The sequence below is a fragment of the Eleginops maclovinus genome, chromosome 22 (assembly GCF_036324505.1).
Source record: "Eleginops maclovinus isolate JMC-PN-2008 ecotype Puerto Natales chromosome 22, JC_Emac_rtc_rv5, whole genome shotgun sequence".
NCBI lineage: Eukaryota > Metazoa > Chordata > Actinopteri > Perciformes > Eleginopidae > Eleginops > Eleginops maclovinus.
The window spans coordinates 8,801,422-8,824,353 of record NC_086370.1 but is presented as its reverse complement, the minus strand read 5'-3'; the positions used below and the strand labels follow the sequence as shown (position 1 = coordinate 8,824,353).

At 43.5% G+C, this 22,932-nt stretch overlaps 1 protein-coding gene across 4 annotated transcripts in view; it reads left to right on the top strand.

The window, feature by feature from the left end:
• Window positions 1–22,932, top strand: part of ptk7b (protein tyrosine kinase 7b) — a 77,102-nt gene that overhangs the window by 35,680 nt on the left and 18,490 nt on the right. For 3 of the 4 annotated variants that reach the window (XM_063875452.1, XM_063875454.1, XM_063875451.1), the window contains 5 exons: window positions 9,209–9,505; window positions 17,909–18,011; window positions 18,263–18,447; window positions 20,456–20,603; window positions 22,450–22,580. In XM_063875452.1, coding sequence (XP_063731522.1) covers window positions 9,209–9,505; window positions 17,909–18,011; window positions 18,263–18,447; window positions 20,456–20,603; window positions 22,450–22,580 — 864 coding nt within the window. Of the gene's footprint in view, window positions 1–4,313; window positions 4,595–9,208; window positions 9,506–17,908; window positions 18,012–18,262; window positions 18,448–20,455; window positions 20,604–22,449; window positions 22,581–22,932 lie in introns of those variants that run through there. The other variant, XM_063875455.1, reaches the window with a different exon arrangement.

Genomic DNA, 22,932 nt, shown 5'->3' with positions numbered 1-22,932 from the left:
GCTCGTTAGATAGCATGAGAGTGCATTTCTGTGCAGGAGAGGAGACATACTTCTGTCAAAATGCCATGTTGGATCATTTATTTTTTAAGGAAAATGAATTTGAGAAACACCGTTCATGCCATCAGTGTCATGTTCCTGGAAACAGAGCTAATGTTAAGAGATTTCAAAGTGGATGACTGTTGTTTGAGGGTTGAGCGGAGCAAAAAATATGGTCCACCTGGATAGGTTGCATGCATGTTGCCATGCCAATGTTGCCTGATAATAAGCTGGGGGTGGTGGGGGTGTCTCCATGTAATGGGTGCAGAGCTCTCTTCCTGCTGTCAGCAGCAAGATGGAAAGTAACAGGCATAAACTGATAGTGATCTCACCGAGGTTTGTTATAATGAGCCCGGCCCACGAGCAAGTGGCTTTGCAGAGCGAGACCCCTCCACAGGGCAATTAGCTGACACAATGAGAGCAGCGATTGAGTAAAGGTACCGGTGTGCATACCAGCGTTAGCTGTAAAAAGGCTGCCCGGCCCTGCTGCTTTGAACACGGTTTTCAATTAGGAGCAGAGGAATGAACACAGATGAGCTCTGCTGATGCATGCGGCACAGAGAGGAGAGTTGTACCTGGGGTCAGGTTTTTTTGATGTAATGGCAAACCGACAGCGGGGACTCCTTCTTTTATTACTTTGATCCATTTTAATTTGTTGGAGTGGGGGTGCCTCTGTGATGGCCCATCAGGGCTGGTATGTTTGTTCCCACCTGAATGTTCCCTTGTACGAGCCTCTGATGTCATTTATAAACCCTGAAAAGGAACCCTGCATTGGATATATTAAGATTTCTTTCACTGAATTTGTTCTGTACATAGAAGTTGATCAATATAACACAAATGACCAGTCATTTAAAGGGTCACGCGTTATGATTATTTTCATTATTCACTAACCTGCCAATATCTTCTAAATTAATATTAAGGCAATAAAATGGCAGGAACAAGTGATACATGTCCAGCCCAGTTTCTCATAGACCAGGGTGATGACTTTGTGTTTTGTCGGTTCATCTTCAGTTTATTATTGTATAAAAAGAGAAAAGCAGGAAATCTCTATATTAAAGAGGCTCTAAATAAACATCTCCTGCAATTTCGTCATGAAAATGACTAACAATTGATTTTTTATCAAAATAGTTGGCAATTATTTTTCTGTTAATTGATATGACTGATTGATTGTGTTGAAGTTTATGATTTTAATGCCTTTTTAATAGAATGTAAGACAGGGTCAAAGCAAACCACATTTTGGAAAAACATTCAATTAAATGTGTTGCCTACAGGCTTCATATTTAGCACACAGGAATGAAAGTATAAGCTATCCTTCCATAAATGTTTCAAGGATTAGTTTTTATATCACTGTAAATTAAATAGATGAGGGTGTGGGACTTTAGATCAGACAGAACAAACAATTCAAAGGCTTTAACCTTCAGTCAAAGATGAATTGATAATAAAAAGTCAAAGTAACAAAGTCACCTTGTTGAGTTTAAGTCTACAAGAGCTGATGGAGGTCAACGATGAGGTCAGTCTGTGATGACTTCTTCTGTCACTCCCGTTCCAATGGTTTGACAGAGACGTTGTACCTGCTCTGACTCTCTGTTTAGCGTCTCTGCTGTCAGGTTAAGTAAGACGGCTGACCTCTTTGTTTGGGCGCCATTTCAGCTTCACGCACTGCCGATTTCTCTGTCGGACACGCTAAATGTTCCTGACACACAGCATTGTTAAAAATACTGACGCAGAGCTCACTGAAGCACGGAAATGCAAAATAAACTCAATTTGACATCAGTAACTGGGATGAGCTTTTATTTCTTTTTTTAACATCGCTTTATGAACCATCAAATATAACTGTTTTACAATTGGAGAACCAAGAAATCAAGCTGTTTTTATGAATCCAAATGCAGTTCATCATGTTGCCATACCTGTTTTATTTATTCTGGTTTCTGCCAACCACTTTTCAAAGAGGAAGCCAGGGGAGGCATCTCGATCAGTGAAAAACTCACACACACACTCTCACAAACACACATTTGCTGACAGGCAATGAAATCTCTGTCAGTTGGCTCCGGTGCTCCCCGTTTGCCCTTCATTCCCTCGCCAATTTATCTCCCTGACATCTTGATCCACAAACACAAATGGATGAAGCCTTTTCCCATTGTTCCATCTGAGGTTTTATTTCAGTTTTTAAAGACATGCTTGCCTGCACTGTGAGAGATGGTTATCAGCCTCCCTCTGCAAATGCCAGCATGCACACATCCAAGCTATCAGACTTCATCAAGATATGATGGATTGTTCTATATATTACATATTTTTGGCTGCTGTGTGGCTGCTACTTGTATAGAATAGATGGAAATGGAAAGAGATACTACTGTGTTTCCTCCTGGTTAGCCTTATGGCTCAAACAGAGTATCTACAGTTTGAGATAGTAGTCTTTTGGTCCGGATCTTTTTGGTAATATTCAGTAAAGAGAGTTTTTTTATCATTCTAAAAAATCAGTGATTGTATAATCAGATGTGGTGGTCTCCACCTGTCTGGATCTGCTACGTTAGGCAGGAATTTGTTTAAAACCTTTTTTTTAATATAATACTCTGGACACAAGCTGAGGTACCAAGCATGTACTCCTTCTGGAATATAAATGGCCCAAATATCATAAAGACTTTTTCCTACACAAATTGTCATCTACACTTTAAAACACTTCATGATTTTAGTGTAATAATTAAACAACACAAAGAATCTGCGGCGGGATTCAAGGCCAACTCTCCTCATGTAACTAATTTCAGTTGTTACTCCTTAGGTTTATAGATACCACAGGACTAAACTAGGTTAAAAACAAATAAGGCACAAATCTTATTTTCCCATAGTGTCCCCCCTTGACAGTGCAGGCTCTTCTCCTCTTCGCTCTGTGACAGCCACCGTGGTAGGAATGCTAATTGAGTTAGCTTGGCATTCAAGATCTTGTGGAAATAGCTGGAAATATAATCATTTTTCTCCTGACTTGTTTAATGGAGCACTTTTTAGAAAGGCTCTTCTTAACTGGTGGATCTACCCTGATTTTGAATCTTATATTTTCCTCAAAAAGTTGACCGGACTACAGTGGGACTTCCATGTCATTCGGCATAGCAGCAGCTACAATAGATGCTTTCAAAGAGAGAGTCGTTCGTCCCCAGTGTTCCTCCTCTTCCCATCCTCTGCTTGCTGAAAAATTGATGCCATGTTTTTCCAGTCTGTGCTCAGTCTCATGGCCCATGTCTGACCTCCCGGTTGCCATTAACAAAATAACATTTCTCATTCTGTTCCCAAATCATGCCAAGGTCTCTTGGGAACTCTCGGTTAATAATTGATCCGATCACAGACTCTCTCAACTTGTCCCTGCCATTTCCCTTTTTTGTTGGTACTCTTTTGAAGTCTCACTGTTTGTTTGAGTGTTTGAACAAAGAGAGCTGATGTTATTTGGAGTCATGCTGCTCTCATCCTTAATTGGGTTATGTAGATGTTGGGGCTGGGGGGAGGAGGGAGTAGAGAACATAAAGTGATCATGGATGGTAGAAATGTCTTCCTTAGCTATGGCAGACATAGTGACATTTTTAATGGAATACATACTTAAAACTCCCAAAGAATAACACTGTTTAATGGATATCTGCAGCAGTTACAGTTTAGGGATTGCATGTCACGGAGTCAGAGCCGTTTTGGAGATAAACATCTAATAGTCGCCACGCTCAAATCACTGTCTCGCGCTCCGTCGGCAACGCTCAGAACTCCCCGCTCTGCTGTCCTGTCACTCCGAAACATCTCAGAGCAGCTGTCTCGCCCCGACACGGTCCACTGAGAGGCCGTGAAATCACACACATAGGGGCTTCTTGAGCTCCCACAGGAGGAGACTGGATGGGTGGGACTGGTGCCAAGTATTTGTGGGTGCTGCTGTTTGTGTCTGTGCATGTGTGGGGCGGCTTCCCCTTTAACCTCCTGCAGCCTCAGGCATGTTTTTCAGCCCCGCTCGTCGTCACCCTATCTTACCTCAAAACGCCTTATTGCAGATGCTTATCAGAAGGAATTATAGGATCTTATCTTTAAAAAAATATTGGAAATACAGAGCCTTTTTTCCCCCTCGATCTTCCTTTGACACACCTACAGCTTGCATTCCATAATAAGCTGATACAACCACGTTTTTTCTGGAAACATGATTCCACTGGGGCACCTTTGCGTCCCTGAACCAACAGACAAAGTTGAGAAGGAGAGGAGGGAGGCGTTGGCTGCTGATGAGCCCATTATGGTTGTTTCTGTCTGTCAGGCCGACTTTGAGGCGACTTCCACCTGACAGCCTGACAGCCGAGCCGGGCTTAATGGGGTCGGCAGAGCATTGAGATGAAGAGGAAAATCCCTGCGCAGATATTTTACCTCTCAGCATTTTCCTCCTCCGTCTTTAACCTACTTTCTCTCGCTTCCAAATCCTTCCCAGATACCTTGATCCAAATCCAGGGAAACTTAGAACTATTTTGAAAAACGAACTATTAATATTTCATGTCGATAGCGGCTCATCCGGGTGCATTAACGTATCCGCTGCCTGCTTTCCCGGCAAGTGAGTATTGATTGAGACTTTTTTGTTTTCTGTTTTTCCTAATCTGTGTGGAGATGGAGGCTCCCTGGAGAACTAGCACAGCTTTCTACAAGTTTGATATAATAAGACATCATATTTCAATGTTGGTATGAAGCTTACTGTTCGAAAAATCTACTTTATTTTAAATGAATTGAATAGTCAATGAACAGAAACTTTAACTATAAATTAAATATCAAGACTGTTATTGATTAATATGCTGTACATTCAGCTGTTATAACTTCTCAAAAGTGTCAGCATTTTCTGTTTCTATGTCATTTAGATGAAGTTACTGAAATTGAAATCCATATTTAATGACATTCCTTTTTAATGAACTATTAATCCTAAAAACGATCTACCGTTAACAAGAATACTAATTGATTAAAGCTATTATTTCAACACTTGAGCAAGTTATTTTGAAAAGCTTGCACTCTTTTGAGGCCTAAAAAACATGTCAAATGCTTTTGCTTACTCAAATCAGGCTTACAGCTTTGTTTTTTTAGCTTGCAGTTATTTTTTTTTGGTAATGGATAGCCCTAACCCTAACCCAGTACCCTTTTAATGATTTACTCTGCCCTACTGTACCCTTGTGCTTTCGTTAGTTCACTGTGCTCACAGTCTTAGAATGAGAGCGTTGTTGTCCAAAGAAAATTCCCATCATGTGTCCGCTCTTTCTGTTTATTCCCTGTTATCTGTAACGCTACCTTTCAACCACTCTCACTTTGAAGGGCCCTTAGTAGGAGTTTAGATAGAGTCCGCCCCGCTTATCTCTTTGAAAGTCCCTCTGTGAAGAGCCAACATTCCCTTCAGTGCGACCCAAACTTTAATGATTTCTCATATGGGCAGAGCTTCAGTAGCATGGCTTTGTTGCAGCATGTCTGCATCATCGAATAAGAGGTGATCGGAGGTGGCAGCTGCGTCTTTTGTGTGTACGAATGTGTGTGTCTGTTGTTTATGTATGGCAGTGTTGGAGAGGCCGGGTGTCTGAGGGATGTAGGTCACGGTTTAACAGTACAGTAAGAGTTGGCACACTGCCTCACTCCACCCTCCGTCTCGATCTTGTCTGTCATCCTGTGGTATGGGAGAACACCTTATCTGTGTTTGCCGTCTCTGCTGGGACCTTTCCCTCTTCACACACACACTCTCATACTGTGTGTCAACGCGCATCTCAAATGCGACCATCAACCAAAGCTCGTAACAACGGCGTACACAGAGGAGGCTTAGTGTGACCGAGGTTGGCACGCTACCTCACACTCCGGCTCCAGGGCTGGCATGGAGGCAGCGTGCACATCTGTGGACATTATTATTGATGGGATGTTTGAGGTGGATGTTAGGGATAACTCTTTAACCCATCTGTCGGTTTTTTTTATCCTACATTTATTCAGATGGAAACAAAAGATCAGCCTCTCATTGTAAGAGATGACTTGCTAATACAATAGAAAAGTTAGAATAATCATTTGATATAAATCCTGTGGTGATTATACTCAGTTCAGTTCAGATAATGTCAGAATGAAGCATGAAACATTATGTCCATTATTAGTAAATCAAACATTCTCAGAGCTCAATGTGACCTTTCGAGATGCTTGCAGCTGTTCAAAACTCAAATATGTTTAACTTTTAACGAGATAAAATAGTGAAAAAAGCAGCCAATCATCACATTTTTTTTACATTTTCCCTTTCATGTAGTGTGTTATTCATGTCAAATGGAGTTTTCTATCCCACACACTCCCGCCCTGCCCTGAAACAACTCGATTGTAAACCTTTGTTTACTTCTGTAACATAGTGACATCTTAATGTAACACTAGCGCTTCTATTGGCTAGCACTTTAACAATTGTAGGCTATGGGGCTGGACATCTCTAAGCGGTTGACCAATCACAACAGATCAAGCTAGCTAACCAATCAGAGCAGACTGGGCTCTAGTTTAGGACAGAGGGTGATAAGAGGTGCTACAGCACAGGGAGTATGAGAAAAATAAAGAGCTTTTTGAACATTAAAGCATGGAGACAGGTCACAGTAGAGGCACAAAAAACAAATATGAACCTGAAAATGAGCTTAATAGGGCCCTTTATCATCATTATTTTTGCTGATTGACTCTGTTTTTTGTCTGTCTGTGTATAAAGACTGAGTAACAAGACCCATGTGGAAACAGAGCATGCAAAGAAAATAAGAATAAAAGAAGCTGCCTTTAGATATCAAATCTATGAAAAAAATATTTGAAATGGATGTAACTTCAGTCAAGGGTGCTCAAATGGAGGTGAAGAGGTGAAGCTTGAACCCATGTGTCACATATTGTTTCAGATCATAAAGTGAAAGTCAATCATGGGGCAGCAGGTGTCTCTCCTCAAGCCTTTAGATTTATCTCCCACAGTTTATTTACAGCTGAAATAGAGGCCAGGGTGCCGTGACCTGAAATACAGTGTCTCCTCAACAAAGAAAATCAATTCCCCCAAAGAAACCAGGCTGGCTGCCTGGCTGGCAGACCTGGTGAATTAAAAACAAGAATAATGGACTAGAAATAATAACACTGGTATAGTGTCATTGCCCCATCAAACCCAGCTGTTTTACCATATTTAAAAAGGACGCTCTTGATAGAGAGAGCTGGAGCATTCATGCTGAAGTCATCAGTCACAGCAAAGCCACAACAGCACGTTACTTAAACAAAAGGTTTTATGTGCAGGAACACTCAAGAGCACACGGGACAGTCCTGTATGTGATCCATAATGCATACGGCTCAGTTTGTTCCACTTATCTAACCCGTTGCAACGGAGATGGTATTTCGGTCTCTTATTCTCACTGATTTCCCACGTCTTAAGATTTGGTTCTTTAAAAATCTAAGCTTAGGGAGCATAAAAGGCTGAATGTCTTGCCCTTCCTCCCCTGGTGCCTTTTTCTGCCTGCCTGTCCATCAGCTGGAGCCACCTGCAGCTGAGACAAAGGTGAGCCTGATGCACAGATGGACGGGCAGCAGGAGGACGGAGCGGCGGGATGACGAGGGTCAAAGACGGAGGAATTACCTTGGCTCATCTTCAACAGGCTCCTTGATTTAACGTTACTGAAAGATCCCCCTTTTTTTACCTGGCTCCAGTCTTGCAATCGGCCATGATTCCACACACACATGAGCACACACACCATTGTGCAGGTGTAGTCATGCTAAATCGACCCTAGCAGTGGAGCGTTCCCAATGATAACAAGCCCTGACATCGGGTATGATAACATTGTGTTGCTCAGGGCTCATGAGGGCCTGCCTTGACACTCTTTGGGGATGGATCCTGATCATGAGAGGTTCATTGTGAAAGTGTTCCAACAAGAAAGTGGGGCAGCTGCTGAGTTCAAATTGGAGTCTGCCAATTCCTACTCCACCTATTGTTTCCAGGATTTGTCATGAATTTAGATTACCATTGAAAGATGTTGTGCTGTGTTTTGTTTGTTTTTGCAACAGCAGGTAGATACAACCTTTATGCAGTAGATATGCCAAAAGGTGCTGGAGAAAGCAATCTAAGAATGCTTATTGTTTTTCAATTAAAAAAAATAAGAATACTTAAAATAATACTATATGAAGATATTTTTTTCATTTATCCTAACTGTTAATACGTGTTTACACAAGGCTGAACAGTTAAGCACACATGTCTCTAAATAGCAAAATGGACTCGTTCAATATTCAAATAGCAGGAGGTGCAATATTTGTAACAACATATGTGCTATTACCATTCTGCAGAGATGTTTGGGTCTACCAAACATTTTTGGGGGAGAAATCCTTGCTCAAAAAAGACCATGATCATTTAAACATATTTTTAATGGAAAATTTGGTCAGCTAAAATGATCATTGTTTTTAGTATAGGAATCACATTGCAAATCGCGATATCAGTCAAAAACGATCACAATTTCAGTTTTTAACAAGTCATTCAGCGTGACTGCAGTGTTGTCACAGACAAGCTTTTTTAAAGTTCTGGTTGTTCAGTGAAGGGGATTTTAAAATAGCGAAAACGGGAACAAATGAGTTACTTATTTACATAGAACTACTCGTGCTGTGTTTTTTTTACTAAATGTAACTTAGTTTATAACATCAACTTATCAAAATCAACTCACACTCATGTCCTTTTCTCCAGTGGGATGAGAGTAAATAGAGCAGAAAACATGTCTCTCTCACAAACCTCACACACACGAGGGGGAACTGAAAAGATTAGAGTGTGCGTGAGGATGTGTGAGCTTCAATGTCTTGTTTAAGAGACGTGTCTCCCTGAGCTGATGGCACATGACTGTGAAGCACCCGTGTTAGTGTGTGTGAGTGTGAATGTGTGTATATTAGATCACCCAGATCAATTTTTCCTGGTGGAGCCTAACAGGAAAAAGTATTTTCTCGACATCGGGTCTTATAATTTTACGAGAAAATAATTCACAGCTCGCCAGTATTGTCTAAACATCACATTCCTCCAGCGGGCTAAGTGGTCGCTATGGCATACACTTAATGAACGGAAAAAGCTGTAAAATGTTAACAGCAGCACCATTCTAATCCTCTGTCATTGACTTTCTCTCTCTCTCTCTCTCTCGCTCTCGCCCTCTCTCTCTCTCTCTCTCTTCCCCCCCCCCCCCCCTTTCAGTGCTGTCCATCCAGGCCTCTGCCATCCAGTTCACCAAGGAGCCCAAGTCCCAGGATGCCTTGCACGGCCGCAGCGCCATGCTCCGCTGCGAGGTCAGCGATCCGGCCGACATCACGTACAGCTGGCTTCACAACGGCCAGCGCCTGGAACACAGCGAGCGGCGCTTCCTGGAGGGAAGCAACCTCAAGTTCACCGCGGTGGATCGGCAGTTGGACGCGGGAAACTTCGAATGCGTAGCAACAAACTTGGTCTTGGGAGAATTGCTCCACTCCACCAACGCCTCCTTCAATATCAAGTGTGAGTGTTTCTTTTCGACCTGTTCTCACCCTCATTCTAATAAGACTTCCCGAGTGAAACATCGCCAGCTGGTTTCATAATGGCAACAAGGGCGTGCATCCAGTTTCTGGATCAAAAACGCCAAACAAAAGTCCCGGGATAAGATGACGGGTAGTATGAGCTGCAGGAATGTTTCCACCTTGTTGCCTCGTTCTTTGTGGCTTCCTCTCTCCAAAGGAAACTGGATACGTGGATAGCATGTGTTTCTTATTGCTTGTATCTTTTTTTTTTTTCCTCCATTGTGCAACACTCTCTTTTCCCATATACCATCAAGAGGCTTTTGTCTGAAAATTACTGAGCAGAGTAAATTGCTTTCTAGCTATATAATTATTTACTTTAATATTAACTCTGCCCACCTTCCTGCAGCTTTTTAATCCACATCAGGCTTCTCCTTCCCTCACTTTCTTGTCCCGTTAAGTTGAGACAGAATAGTATTTTAATTTTGTTGTTTAGCCCCGCTACCCAAACCTCAACGACCCTCTTAAGTTTCACAGGAAGCCATGGGAATTCTGCATGGCCCCGTTTGGGATAAATAACAACCTTGTTCACGTATTGTGGTAAGCCCTCAGGTACCATTTGTTGCTGAAAAAGCCTTTGTGTCTCGCAAACAGAGAGATAGTTTGTCCTGATGGCGGTAGTAAAAGCAAAGCGGGGTGAAAAATGGCTCCATCTGGAATTTGTTGTCCTCCCGCGCTACATTCAGCCGGGAGGTTTCTCTCTGCGGTGATGTTACCCTCTCAAAGGCTGATTACAAGAACAGATGAGAGTCCGGACCTCCTAGTAGCAGACTGAGAGACGGGCGAAGGTTTAACCCCTGCTCTGTGTTCTGTGTTCCACCAGTGGATATCTGTGGGCTGCCATGACATGAGGGTTCAATGTATTTTGAGCCAGATAAACGGAAGGATATCATCGGTTTTCCAATCCTTGTCTGATTTTGAAAGCTTGGCTTTTATGCGTTTCAATAAACATGATGCAGTGTGTCAATGAAGCTCAACAGAAAACACTCCCACACATTTAAAGAAAGTAAAAAACATGTTAGACCAGGAGGACCTGCTTTAAGATCTCACACAGTGTCCCAGAATGAACTTCAGTACCTGCCACGCCATTAATATTCCCACACATTGGAAAAGAGGAATGTTTTTATTGGAAGGAAGGTGGAGTATTTCTGTCATTTCTAAAAGTCAAATTTGTTCTTGCTGAACTCGTATTTAATTGTAATTTACAGTGTGTTGACACTTGTTTACAAGTGGTAATTCATTTTAGATGCGAAATGCTCTGACACGCATTTAGAGAAAATGATTAAATAGGAGAGTTATTTATTCAAATGAACATTCTAAATATGACACAAGACCGCTTAAATGTGCCCCTTTTAAACTCCTCAACAATTTGTAGTACCAATGTGCTGGGATATGAAATGTCCTTATTCTTGGGTGTTAATGAGCGTACGTACGTGCTTGCTTGCATTGATTCTCCATCTGCCTCTGAGGGTGTTTTTAGGGCATCGTATCAAGAAGCCTTTAAAGGAGGCCTTTGAAATTGGCTGCTTGAAGAGGCTTTTAGCAAGTCCTCTACAGAAGTATGCTAACACACCTTCAAATATGACACGAGCAGATACATATACAGTGGGGCAAAAAAGTATTTAGTCAGCCACCAATTGTGCAAGTTCTCCCATTTAAAAAGATGAGAGATGCCTGTAATTTCATCATAGGTACACTTCAACTATGAGAGACAGAATGGGGGAAACAATCCAGGAAATCACATTGTAGGATTTTTATGAATTAATTGGTAAATTCCTCGGTAAAATAAGTATTTGGTCACCTACAAACAAGCAAGATTTCTGGCTCTCACAGACCTGTAACTTCTTCTTTAAGAGGCTCCTCTGTCCTCCACTCGTTACCTGTATTAATGGCACCTTTTTGAACTCGTTATCAGTATAAAAGACACCTGTCCACAACCTCAAACAGTCATACTCCAAACTCCACTATGGCCAAGACCAAAGAGCTGTCAAAGGAGACCAGAGACAAAATTGTAGACCTGCACCAGGCTGGGAAAACTGAATCTGCAATAGGTAAGCAGCTTGGTGTGAAGAAATCAACTGTGGGAGCAATTATTAGAAAATGGAAGACATACAAGACCACTGCTAATCTCCTTCCATCTGGGGCTCCACGCAAGATCTCACCCCGTGGGGTCAAAATGATCACAAGAACGGTGAGCAAAAATCCCAGAACCACACGGGGGGACCTAGTGAATGACCTGCAGAGAGCTGGGACCAAAGTAACAGAGGCTACCATCAGTAACACACTACGCCGCCATGGACTTAAATCCTGCAGTTCCAGACGTGTCCCCCTGCTTAAGCCAGTACATGTCCAGGCCCGTCTGAAGTTTGCTAGAGGGCATTTGGATGATCCAGAAGAGGATTGGAGAATGTCATATGGTCAGATGAAACCAAAATAGAACTTTTTGGTAAAAACTCAACTCGTCGTGTTTGGAGGAGAAAGAATGCAGAGTTGCATCCAAAGAACACCATACCTACTGTGAAGCATGGGGGTGGAAACATCATGCTGTGGGGCTGTTTTTCTGCAAAGGGACCAGGACGACTGATCCGTGTAAAGGAAAGAATGAATGGGGCCATGTATCGTGAGATTTTGAGTGTAAACCTCCTTCCATCAGCAAGGGCACTGAAGATGAAGCGTGGCTGGGTCTTTCAGCATGACAATGATCCCAAACACACCGCCAGGGCAATGAAGGAGTGGCTTCGTAAGAAGCATTTCAAGGTCCTGGAGTGGCCTAGCCAGTCTCCAGATCTCAACCCCATAGAAAATCTTTGGAGGGAGTTGAAAGTCCGTGTTGCCCAGCGACAGCCCCAAAACATCACTGCTTTAGAGGAGATCTGCATGGAGGAATGGGCCAAAATACCAGCAACAGTGTGTGAAAACCTTGTGAAGACTTACAGAAAACGTTTGACCTCGGTCATTGCCAACAAAGGGTATATAACAAAGTATTGAGATGAACTTTTGTTATTGACCAAATACTCTTTTTCCACAATAGTTTGAAAATTAATTCATTAAAAATCCTACAATGTGATTTCTGGATTTTCTTTTCTCATTCTGTCTCTCATAGTTGAGGTATACCTATGATGAAAATTACAGGCCTCTCTCATCTTTTTAAATGGGAGAACTTGCACAATTGGTGGCTGACTAAATACTTTTTTGCCCCACTGTATGAGAGGTGGATATTAATGGACAGTACATGCTAGAAATTAAAACATCAATAGCTTCATATCAATTCGATAATCCAACAGGGGTAGCCTCGTCAGGTATGACTTCAGTTTAACCAAAGGAGAAACCAAAAACAAAGTTCCAGCATACTTGAAACCAACGCACAGGTACCAAATGATCCTCAACCACTCCTGTATGCTGCATGTGTCCACGCGTAACACACACATTTGTCTTTCTGTCATAATGCGCCGGGTGGCTGGCCATCTCTGGCTCACTTTAGGTGGATCAGAGCGTGTTGTGACAGATGTTCTCATATTTCCCCAACATGCATTTAACGGGCGATAAAGCCGCGCACGTCCAAAAGTAAAGACCCCCTCCGGCTTTAACCCTGCATGCGCGTTCACTCATGTGTGTGCTAGTTTGCGTGCATACTCGTAAAAATGTGGGTTGCGGGGGGGGGGGGGAATCAGTACTGTACATGGACTGTACTTGAGTAGATGGTTTCCCCTCCCCCCCCTCCCGCCTTTTGCAGAGAGAGTTAATTTGTCTCGGTCTCAATGGTGGGTGGGCAAATCCTGCCAGTTGAGAGTTATTCAGAGTAATTATCCCCGCTCTGTTTTCACTAATAGAGGTTTTTAAGCCCCCCTTATCCTTTTGTCCCGTCCGGTCATTGGGTCTCCACGGCGAGTCCGCGTCCAGCAGAGGCGTCGGTCTCAGTCGCCACCATTGTCCGCATGTTTGTTGGTCCTGGAGGCAACGCTTCACTGGACTCGGGGTAACGAGATGGAAACTGACAGTGTTTTGGAAATCGGTGATTGTAGGAAGAAGGGAAGACATGCAGTGGAAACACGATCAGGCAGGCAGCCGAATATTCCTCTCTTTTTAATCTCTCAAATCACAGAGCCACTTCCACACGCACACACACGCCATCTCGATTTAATCACACAGCATGTGTCCTTAACCTACATTTGGTCGGCTATTATTTTAGAGCATCCTCACTGATGGCTAGCACGCTTCCTGTCATCATTCCTACACACTTTTGTTAGCTGACAAAATGCAGCTTAATAACCCATGCTCCACGTGTCACATTCTCCCCGCAGAGTGACTTTCCTCCACTGTCAGACTTTTCTCCCTGTTTTCTCTTTCGGGCCTGTCACAGCAGCAGCATCTATCGGAGTTGCTTTCCCCTGGCCTGTTGACCCCTGTCAACCACAGCTGATAAAATCTGACACCGCGTCTCCAACAGCAAGCTAAGTCCGTCACGCTTCCTTCCCAGGAAGGCTCCAGGGGCACAAAGTTTACACTGTGAAGCCACTCGGCCACATGTTTTGGCTCTTTCCATGCCCATGTGGTGCCGTCAGTCAAATATCAACCCTAAGCTCTCTCCTGGATAACACAATCCACCTTGCCTCTGTGTTGCATCAAAAAACCTTTCTCCATGGCAACAAATCAGCTCATTGAGTGAAGCAGGCGAACGCGCAGCTGTCTTTTGGCACAGCGAGGAATGAACGGTCCGAGCATCTGCCTCGACAATATCCTCCCAATTCATCTGTTATCGTCCCCGTGTTGATAGGACTTCCTGCTCTGCCTCCAACATAATAATTATACGCCCCTAATTATGGCGTTAGCTGCCAGGCCTGCTCCAACACTTAGTCATGCATTCTGAGAGGGATTACATGGAAGTATTCGCCACTAATAGGTTATGAAAGAGCACCTTCTGTTTGTCGAGGGGACAGCTGCAGAAACCTGAGAGGTGAATTGAGATATATGAGCAGAGTAAAGGGTGAGAATGTGCGACTGTGTGTAAATCCAGGTCAGAGTGGAAATGAAATAATATAAGGAATTGATTTTTAACCTACGATAGAACCAAATAGGCCAGGAGTGGCAGAAACCTGACACAGTGACAAGGATGTCCAAATGATTGTCAGGTCACAGGTCAAGCAGTCCGTCCCGCACTGTGAAACCTTACCATGGTTTCTCTTACTGCTAACACTCTGTTCTTCAGCTTCATTTCACACTCATGCTGATGGAATGTAAAACATTTCTTACAACTGTAAAAAGGTGTGATGGGGTTTTCCCAATGAGTCATACCAGACATATGTTTAAATCTGTAAATTGAATCACTATTTTTATTTGTTTTTAATTGACAGCAGAAAAACACATGGACTCTCACGCTACATGCAAAGTTATTCGTTTGTTTATTCAAACGCTATTACAAAACAAAAGCAAGCATTTTGCATTGTTACATGACCGATTTTGTTGGGAGAATGTCGTACATTTCTTAAATATTAGCTTGCTGTTTGTGCATTTAGGCAGTAGCAGGAGAGTTTAGCTGCGCGACAGCTGCTAGCATAGAGGACACCAATGCCTGTAATACATGATACATGTTGAATTAATCACAGATGGTCATGACGATCATTTTCTTCCAGAATAGGGTTATGTGATAGTGGTGTGACGAATAAGGAAAGGGGACATTATTACTAATAACACCCCTCAAAAAGATGTCGTCTCGTGTTCTCGGTTTTAAGGAGAACTTTAGACGCTGTGCTAAAACGTAGCGTAAAACTATGCGTTTTTAATTACACATGTCATAAAAGTAGCACTGAGTAGCATTTAGCCTTGTCTTATAAGGTTGACAGTTTGACAGCGGAAACACCCACCTGTTACTCCGGGCAGGTTGAAACAAAATTATTTTATTTCATTTCCAAATGTCAAGTCGTGCTGCACATGATACTTGTTGTTCCTTCCCAACCTCTTCTCACTCTCTCCTCCTCCTCCGTGACTCACTGTTTCCCCGTCTGGTTTTATCGGCCTCGCTATGCTTCCACTGCACTAATAACAGGTCTGTCTGAGTGTCTGGCCCCAGGTCCCCGTTGCTGAGGTGGCCTTCATCCCCTTCTCCCCCTCCTCCTCACCGAAGCTACTGGCACTGCAGACTAGGGACGACCTTGACTCAACCAATTAGCATCGTCTGCAGAACTCTTAAACATTTACACGCATGCATATGCGCTTCGGGGCGCAGCATGAACTGTGTTTTACTTCTCACCAACACACACATGAACACACATTTGATCCACTGTAGCGTTATGTGCGCTCACAGTTGCCGGTGCATCTGTGCCGGCAAGAAGCTAATGAGCGGGCCCCGTTACTGTAGAGAGGGTTTCCTGTGATCCCCCAGGGTGCATTGTAATACCAGGTTCCTGGGTAATTCATTGTGACAGCTCTTCCTTTAGCGCCCCCTCTGACCTCACTATTGGTGCCCCCCCCCCTTTCTCCACGGCTGTCTCAGGTAGAGGCTCATGCCATGCATATTTCATAGCGGTTCCTAACAGCAGAGATGCAGCCGCAGAATTGAGCCACGGGCCATAGCAGTGCAGCTCGATGGAATGTCTTACACACACACACACACACACACACACACACACACACACACACACACACACACACACACACACACACACACACACACACACACACACACATCCCTCGTGCATAATCGGGGGCAACCCAAACAAATGCGCTCTCTCAGTGAATGTTATGCTCCCAACAACCACACCAGGTGTACAGTTACCGCTCATCATGCAAGCACAGACCTATATCTCATCACGTAAACAACTATTAGCCCAGGTTCTCATTCAGTGTGTACACTAAGTATTTGTAGAGTCAACACACTCAGCGGGGAAAGGGGAATTCCAGCAGAGTACACCGAGGCTCTATTAGAGACAATTCGAAGGTGTCACTCTGCAAAGGAGGCACTGTAAATAACTTAAATATTGATTTAATCATCCTGTAGACTTTAGCGTGGATGAGGCGCAGCGGCAACAGGGAATTTGTCAACATATTAGCCAGTACTACATTAGGGATAAGAAAATATACATTATACATTCATCATAACTAGAACAAACTCTCTAGCTCGCAATCTTGGGAGAGTAAAGAAAAATAGAGCCTGATTTTTAATAAATTAAGTACTGCAATTATTGTTGACAAAAAAGCAGACTTATGTCTGAAATGTATTTCTATATCCTTTATGTATGCAGTTGGACCTTATGATTATTAATGCCTTATTTTTAAATTGTTTGTTTTTTACTACAAGGAATATTCTCCCCAAAAGTGTGTCCCTGTCCCGTCTGTGATGCCATAAAAAACATTTGATTTATTTGTAGGGTAATGTGATTCCAGTGTTTTTTAAAAACTATTTTAAGAGTTCTAAGACTGTTTGATGATTGGGTTCATATTCTGAAGAGCAATCTTTTTGGCCAGGATAATCATACTATGACATTTTAATATCCTCCCATGTCTGCGCTGTATCAGATCAAATACGGCGTTTTTAAGGCTGACACTACATTTCTGCCTACACCAAATAGGTTTATCTTACAGGAGCCACAGCTATCATTTTTTACTGAAAGAGGGATAAAATGCCTCGGTACATTATGAGATGTATCTAGTCGTCTCCCTTTGAGACTGAAAAACGATCGTATGTTGGCTGTGTCTCAGGAGAAAGCAGGAATGATTTGTTGCTGTGATGATTTCTTGATATCCTGCATGTATCTGATATATATTTCCCAGTGTAGTGTGTCAACCTTTAATGGTAAAACCACGCCGTTCCCCTTCATTTCACACCGAGATGCATTCAGGGGACGACTGGATCGATTTCCCCGGCATCTGTTTCCTTCATTTACTCTCATCAGTCACTCGACCATTGATCAGGTCTCGCGTTACATGTGTGAGTGATGCCTCTCCTCACTTTGTTGTGGTGTAATGGAGACACACCTGATCAGGTTTGAAGACATTTTAAAGGACTGTTTGTTAATTTTTAAAACTACAAGATTCAACAGTTCTTTTGTTCCCTTCTGCCCGATTTTACGGGGTTGCTCTGACAGCAGTAGCCCTTTTTAACAGAGTAAGCCAATGAACTGTCCATTGAATGTCCATAAAAAGCACTGTAAAGGCCCGGGCGGTTCTTGTGAGTGCAGTGCTGTCTCTGCACATAAGTCACGGTGATGTGCCTTCATCTCGCTGCTCCCATTATCATCGCAGCATGCCCCGTGACGACACATGACAGGACCCCCACTTAACTCAATGTCTCCTCCTGTCCTTCTCTGCCATTACTCTTACAGTCTCCTCTGTTTTTCTCTTTCCTCTACAGGGTTGGAAAGTGGCGGCGTGACTTTGAAGGAGCCCGCCTCAGAAGGGGACATCGAGAGCTCCGCGCCGGTCACGTTGCGCTGTCACATTGACGGACACCCACGGTGAGTCTCCTCAAGTTCAGAGCTCACCGGGTTAAGGATCATGTCAAGGACTGCAGTGAAAAACTATTCTTCTGTCATCGTTGGCCTCTCTCATGCCCTTATGATCCTCTTCTTCCATTCTTCTTCTTTCCCCCCTCTCCTCACCTTTTGTATCTCTTCTTTTTTGGCTTCATCAATCACCCCTGCTCGCCAATTCTCAATTTTTTTTCCTAAACGTCTCCCTCTTCTTTTATTTATTTTCCCCCCTTAAGGCCGACGTGTCAGTGGTTCAAGGATGGGGTGAAGCTGACGGAGAAGAGCCACCAGATCAACAACAAGGAGAGGACGCTCACCTTCGCCAGCGCCAGTCCGGACGACAACGGCCTGTACTACTGCTGCGCCAAGAACGCAGCGGGACACGTATGCAGCAACAGCAACTTCACTCTCAACATCATAGGTGTGTGTTTCTTTAAATGACAGTGGCGCAAAATAGGAATTACCTTTTTTCTAAACACTTTCAGCCACTGTTAGAGTGCTTATAGAGCTGCAACTAATTGCTATTTTCGCGATTGATTATTGAAGCTATTATTTTTTGATTGCTCCGCTCTGGAGGATACTTTGCCAATAAAACGTCAGAAAGTAAAAAATGCCCCTACAATTCCAGGAGCCCAAGGTAATGAAGGAGTGTTTGTTATTTTTGATACAAAAATAGCAGAAAATGCTGTTTTCCAGCCTCTGAAATATGGATATTTTAAGATTTTCTCTTCCAATCACATTAAACTGTATAGTTACATGTTGTTGACTGACCAAAATAGAAGCATCATCTTGGACTTTGAGACATTTTTCACTATTCTTTTAGCATTTTGAAGACCAATTGATTGGTCTAGAGGATGAATGCAAATATATATATTTAAATAATATTAATTTGAGAAAAAGAATGAAAATCCCATCACATAATAGAAGTTAATTGGCATGTTAGCTTGAAAAACTACTTAAGGGAATTTTTCCACATTGCCACACCTGCCAGGAAGTGTTTTGAAGAGCATCAGGAGGAGGGGGGGGAATACAGACCATTAGTGTTGAGAGGGAGAGAGCAGGAAGAGAAAGTGATGGAGTTCCTAATGTGATTACCAGAGAGTGTGTTAGCACCTTCCTCCTGTCGCCACCCACGCACACAGACACAACATCATAACCATCTACAGAGCGAACAACAACATCAGCTCCCCCCCGCCGCAGCAGCGCTCTGTTGATCTGACTGAAGCTCTCACACAGACACACAGCTCCGTTTATTGTTTTGTTGTGGTAGATTATTTGTTTTTCGGCAGGCTCAACAGGACTTATTTTGGTTTCTCTGTACTGAGGGGATAATACACAGAAGGGCCGCACACATACACCAGATTGAGTACAGTACATCCAGTAGCACATCTGCGCGAGAAACATGATGCCCATTCCACTCTAATTAGCCACCTGCAACACACACACTCACCGACACGCTAGGTTAGCACCTGTGTGCAAGAAGAATAGATAATTGTTGAGTATCCAGTTACCGTGTTGCCACCCTCTGATCCTCTGCAGGGCTTCACCTTTGGGTAAAAGCTGACAGATTTAGACAGCTTTTCAATGAACGGTCACAGCTTTTTAGGATGAGGCCTTCCCACCGACTTCCTGGGTGGGCCAGGTGTGAGCGCCCTTCCTTTTCTTTTCACACCAACCAGTAGCCATATCCTAATTCTGCTGCTGGCACCAAAGCTGTATTAGCTGTTCAGATTTCAAATTCTCACACACCTAAACCTGGATTAAGGGTATTTTTGTGTTCCCATTTCTGTATTGAGCTCAACACCCATCAGCTTTGTGTAACAATGTGCTAAAGTCTGTTTGCTAGAAACTCCGCCTCTTAAGCTGTACTGTGCCAAATCTCTGCTTTTGGCAGGTCAGAGCGGCCTTGTCTAGAAAGAGTCAAAAGAATGTGGGGAAGGGAAAATTATGAGCAGCATGTTTAGGTGATTTTGGAAAAATTTGCTAAATCTTTTGCATTAAATAATGCAAACTAACCAGCCTTATATTTTCTACCCTTACAATTATACATCTCAGTGACCCGTCAGGTGCAGATTTAGCTTGTTTCCATAACTATCAACCCCTATCAAGTCCTTTTAACCCCAATTTCTTGCAATAGCGTGACTTAAAATGATCACAAAAAAGAAAGGTGGCCTCCTGTGTGTGATTCTACGATCCAGGAGATAAAAAAAATGATGGTCCCGATAAGCAGGGTGCTTCACTGACCTCATTAACTCTCCCTGAGGGCCCCTGAGGTGTTGACACACACACCGCCACCTGAAGACCGCTTGCTCAGCAGCCCCATGCTGCTGTTGACAGCTTCTAATAAAGCCCGGAATAGATCGGTGCTCGATGGACCGATACCCTGCAGACGTCATCATGCAGATGTTCGTCTACCTTTTCTCCGACAGATAAGAGTTTTCCCAGGCCGGTGGTCACTCCCGAGGACCAGGTGGTGCTGAGGAACGAGGAGGCCGCCTTCCACTGCCAGTTCACTGCCGAGCCGGCCCCCACTTTGGAATGGTTCCACGAAAACGATCCGCTGGTGAACAAGTCTCGGTATGTAGGGAGCTAAATCCTCCTCTCTGCAACACTTTTCTTTCTCATCATACATTACATCACACTTAGACTCAATCTCCCATACTGCCTTCACTTCATTCCATCTTACTTACCATTATATAAGCTTGAGCCACAGTCAGGTAATCCTTTGAACCCAATGAGGTGGAACCGTTACAACTCGAGATGGATTACACTGTAAGGAATATTATTCCTGGAACAGAGCGCTGTAAAGTTTCTCTTTAGATCCCTCCAACGCAGCTTTCCCTCTCCAGCCTATCCGGGAGAACTCGCCGGTGTTCCTACACTGAGCGGAAAAACCCCTCAAGCTACACTGCCGCTTACCAGTATGTCCCCTATAAACACATAAGCGCTAGATAATAACCAATTTCTATACTAAGGGCCAAGCATACCCTCAGGGTTCAAAGCAGCTCACGCATACACATAGACACATTACAGGAAGCTGTTCCACATGAGGAGACGGTTTTGAAAGTGATTATTGTGTTCAGCCAGCGAGGGAAGGGAAGGACTTCAACATCAATAGTTAGTCACTTGTGTAATGAGCTTGTCAGAGGCGGGTTTGGTCACCTTGGCAGCGCTGACTCAGCATCAGGACTACAGATGGATGGGTAATAAGCGGGACTATAAAAACACACGCAGACAGCTTCATTACAAACCCGGCCTCTTTGTGGTGAAGGTGTTCCCAGGCTGCCTGTGTGTTTGTGTTTATTGATCTTTGCTGATACAACGCCAGAGGAATGCAGCTCTCTGCAGGAGATATCATCTGTTTCACACCTGCACTGTTTAGACAACTCCCTCCCCTTTAGATTATGTGTTAATATTTGATGTGGATTGTTTCTCTCATGTGCTAGACTAAGGGAAAATACACCAGCGTAAGCTCAGGGCTTTTTTTACAGACACAAAGAATCCTGCCCCATGGGTCAAACCAACTCTGGGAGGAAACATTTGAAACCAAAACAATTCTTCCTGCTCATATTTGCAGATATAAAGATGATTGCTTTAGAAAACGAAATCTGCCTTTGTTCATTTTGTTTTGTGGTTATTTTTCCTCACCCAAACTCCCAAAGCTCATTTCCCTTTTTGCTACTGCACAGAGAATAAGAGATGACACAGAAATATCCCCCCTCCTCAGGGAGTCTGGTGGAAAAATAGATCCAGCAGCACCTCCACCTTATTCAGCTCTGCTTTACATATTCACTTTTCCCTCATATATATATATATGTAAAACGGCTTTGTCATTCAGCCATGATGAGCCGTTGAGTTCGTCCTGTTTAACTTTTTCTTCCTGTGCTGCGCGGGACGTGCAGCTTCTTATCTGTCAGCCTCGAAGCTAGCTTAAGGTCGGCCTTTAATTACTCCTCATCCGTCCATCACTGGCACTGAAACTCCCTTCAGCCTGCCAGAAGCCAGCCATCAATCCTGCTCTTAAAGAAAAAAAGACTTTTTTAAAATTAAATCCCTGTGCAGGACACATTCTTAGCATTAACTCTAACCTATTTAGGGCAGCAGATGGCTTCGCTTTATTGAATCAGGGCAATTCAGATAGCGTCAGGTAACATGCCAAGTACAGAAAAAGTTGTATTCTAAAAAAAGTGGCACTGGTGGTCCTTTGTGGCCGAGCATTCCCATCTCATGCTCCCAGCATGCCAAAACAAATTATTTCAGGTGCAATCGGAGTGAGATCTGGCGACGGGAGTGTGTGTTACATTCCTGTGACATGTGCTTCTGTTAATGTGCCTTCAGGTACAGATAATGTGTCGGTCAGCGACAGAAAGACATTTTAAAAGAGCTGAAGACCAAACCTCTATTTCTTCTTTTTGTTCCGCAGTGTGATCCTGTTGTCCAACGGCACGGTGCTGATCACCCAGGTCAAGCCCAGGAACACGGGGACCTACAAGTGTGTCGGCCGCGGCCTCAGAGGGTCCCATGTGGCACTGGAGGCCTCCCTACTCATAGCTGGTACACACACACACACACACACACACATACTTGCAGTTGTCGAGGTGTTGAGAGATAAACACCTGTGATTCTGTAAGCTGAGAGCGAGAGGGGCATTTGGATTACATATTTATCCTGCCCTCCATCTCATTCTCCTCCCCCCTTCCTTTCTTCTTCTGGTAGATCTCTCCTATGATACTCACATTCCCTTATTGACATCCGGCCCAGCTGTACCCACCACACACGCACGCGCGCTGGAGCATTTTCCTGCTTCCCCTCCATATTATTTCCTCCAGCATTCCGGCTGTTTGCCAAACTTGTTTAGCTTTCTCCAAATTGCAGCAGCACCTGGCATACGTAACACTAAATAACG